The sequence below is a fragment of the Nicotiana sylvestris genome, chromosome 5 (assembly GCF_000393655.2).
Source record: "Nicotiana sylvestris chromosome 5, ASM39365v2, whole genome shotgun sequence".
In the NCBI taxonomy this organism is placed as follows: Eukaryota; Viridiplantae; Streptophyta; class Magnoliopsida; order Solanales; family Solanaceae; genus Nicotiana; species Nicotiana sylvestris.
In genome coordinates, this window is record NC_091061.1 from 32,679,531 (window position 1) to 32,681,304 (window position 1,774).

Below are 1,774 nucleotides of genomic sequence, written 5' to 3' on the forward strand. Positions count from 1 at the left end.
AGGAGTTTCAGCTCTCCAGCTCCAAATTCCAACTCCAAACCTCCTGTCAACCATCCGAAATCACCCCGAGGCCCCCGTGACCTCAACCAAAAGCACGAACAAGTCATATTCCACTATCAGACTTATACCAATCTTCCAAACGCCTAAAACAACATCGAATCAACCAAATAACATCGGATTCAAGCCTAAGGTTCCAAAAACTTCGGAATTCTGCTTTTGATCAAAAGGTCTATCAAACCTCGTCCGAATGACCTGAAATTTTGCAAACACATCATAAATGACACAACGGACCTACTCCAACTTCTGAAATTCCATTCCGACTCCTATACCAAAATCTCACCTATCAACCGGAAAATGCCAAAATTCCAATTTTGCCAATTAAAGCCAAAATCTACTCTGAACTAGGGTTGTGCATTTGGATCGGATATCCGAAATCCGATCCGATCCGCTCAATTTCGGATTTCTGATTTCGGCTATTTGGATCAGATTCGGATTTGATTCATTAAAATTTTGGATTTTCGGATTGGATTCGGATTTGATTTATTAAAATTTCGGATTTTCGGATTGGATTCAGATTTGTATAGTTTGAACCCAATCCGATCCGAAATCCGAATTTATTAAGGGAAGTATAAATACTAATTTTATTGTTAGGGTTAGCCGGTTAGGTCTTATTTCATTCTGCTGCTCCCTCACTTCACGCCTCACACCCAGAGACTGCTGGCTGCTGCTCACTTCATGCCTCAAGGCTCAAGCTGCTCCTGCTCGTTGCTTCCTCTCTCTCTTCTCTATGTTCCGGCGACCGACGACCGCACTGGTAAGACACTAAGACTCACTCCTTCTCTCTCGTTCTCTCTCTCTTTCTCCCCCTTTCTTAAAGCTTAAAGGAAGTGTTTGTTCTCTTTTATTTCTTGGATAAAATTGATGAAATAAATTGGGGGTTTCACTCTTGACTTTCTTAAACAGAAAAAGACCATACTATACTACTATTTTGAATCCGATTTTACTTTTAATTTTTTGTTTTGTTTCGTAGATGGAAGATGAGGTAGAGATGGTGAATAAAGTTCAAGCTCTTGTAAAATTTGGTGAAAGTGGTGCTTCAAATTATTCCACAAGCAACGTCAAATCTGAATCTGGTTCGAAGAAAAGAAAAATCATGAAAGAAAGATCAGTGGCTTGGCGACACTTCAGTAAGTTCACTGATGACGAGGGTGTTAAAAAAGCGAAATGCAAGTACTGTCCAGAAGAATATGTAGCTCACACAAAAAACAGTGGTACAAGCAATTTGCTATCACATCTTCTCAAGTGTCCGAACAATCCCCACAAGCCGGAGACAAGCCAGACAAAATTAGCTTTTCAACCGAAAGGTCAAACAGGTGATGTCTCACTTATCCCTTGGAAATTTGATCAAGAGGCATGTAGGAGGGCTTTAGCTCGTATGATAATTATAGATGAACAACCTTTCATTCTGTTGAAAAGGATGGATTTAGAGACTTCGTGAGAGCTCTTCAACTTTTATTTCATATTCCATCTCGTACTACTATAACTAGAGATTGTGGAAGTTGAATTCACCCAGATTTTCCACACTTGCTGAGATGGCACGTGATGTGCTAGCCATTCCTATTTCTAGTGTTGCCTCAGAATCAGCCTTTAGTACCTGTGGATGCATACTTGATCTATTTAGGAGTTCATTGACTCCTAGATTGGTTCAAGCTCTTGTGTGTGTCCAAGATTGGCTACGGAACGAATCAACAACTCCGGTTAAAATTGAAGAAGA

The 1,774-nt window shown here is 40.2% G+C and overlaps 1 protein-coding gene across 1 annotated transcript; it reads left to right on the forward strand.

Moving 5' to 3' along the window:
* Window positions 1–1,030: 1,030 nt before the first annotated feature.
* On the forward strand, window positions 1,031–1,498 carry LOC138868479 (zinc finger BED domain-containing protein RICESLEEPER 4-like). Its single transcript, XM_070146034.1, has one exon. The coding sequence runs from the start codon at window positions 1,031–1,033 to the stop codon at window positions 1,496–1,498; it is 468 nt and encodes a 155-aa protein (XP_070002135.1).
* Window positions 1,499–1,774: the final 276 nt, after the last annotated feature.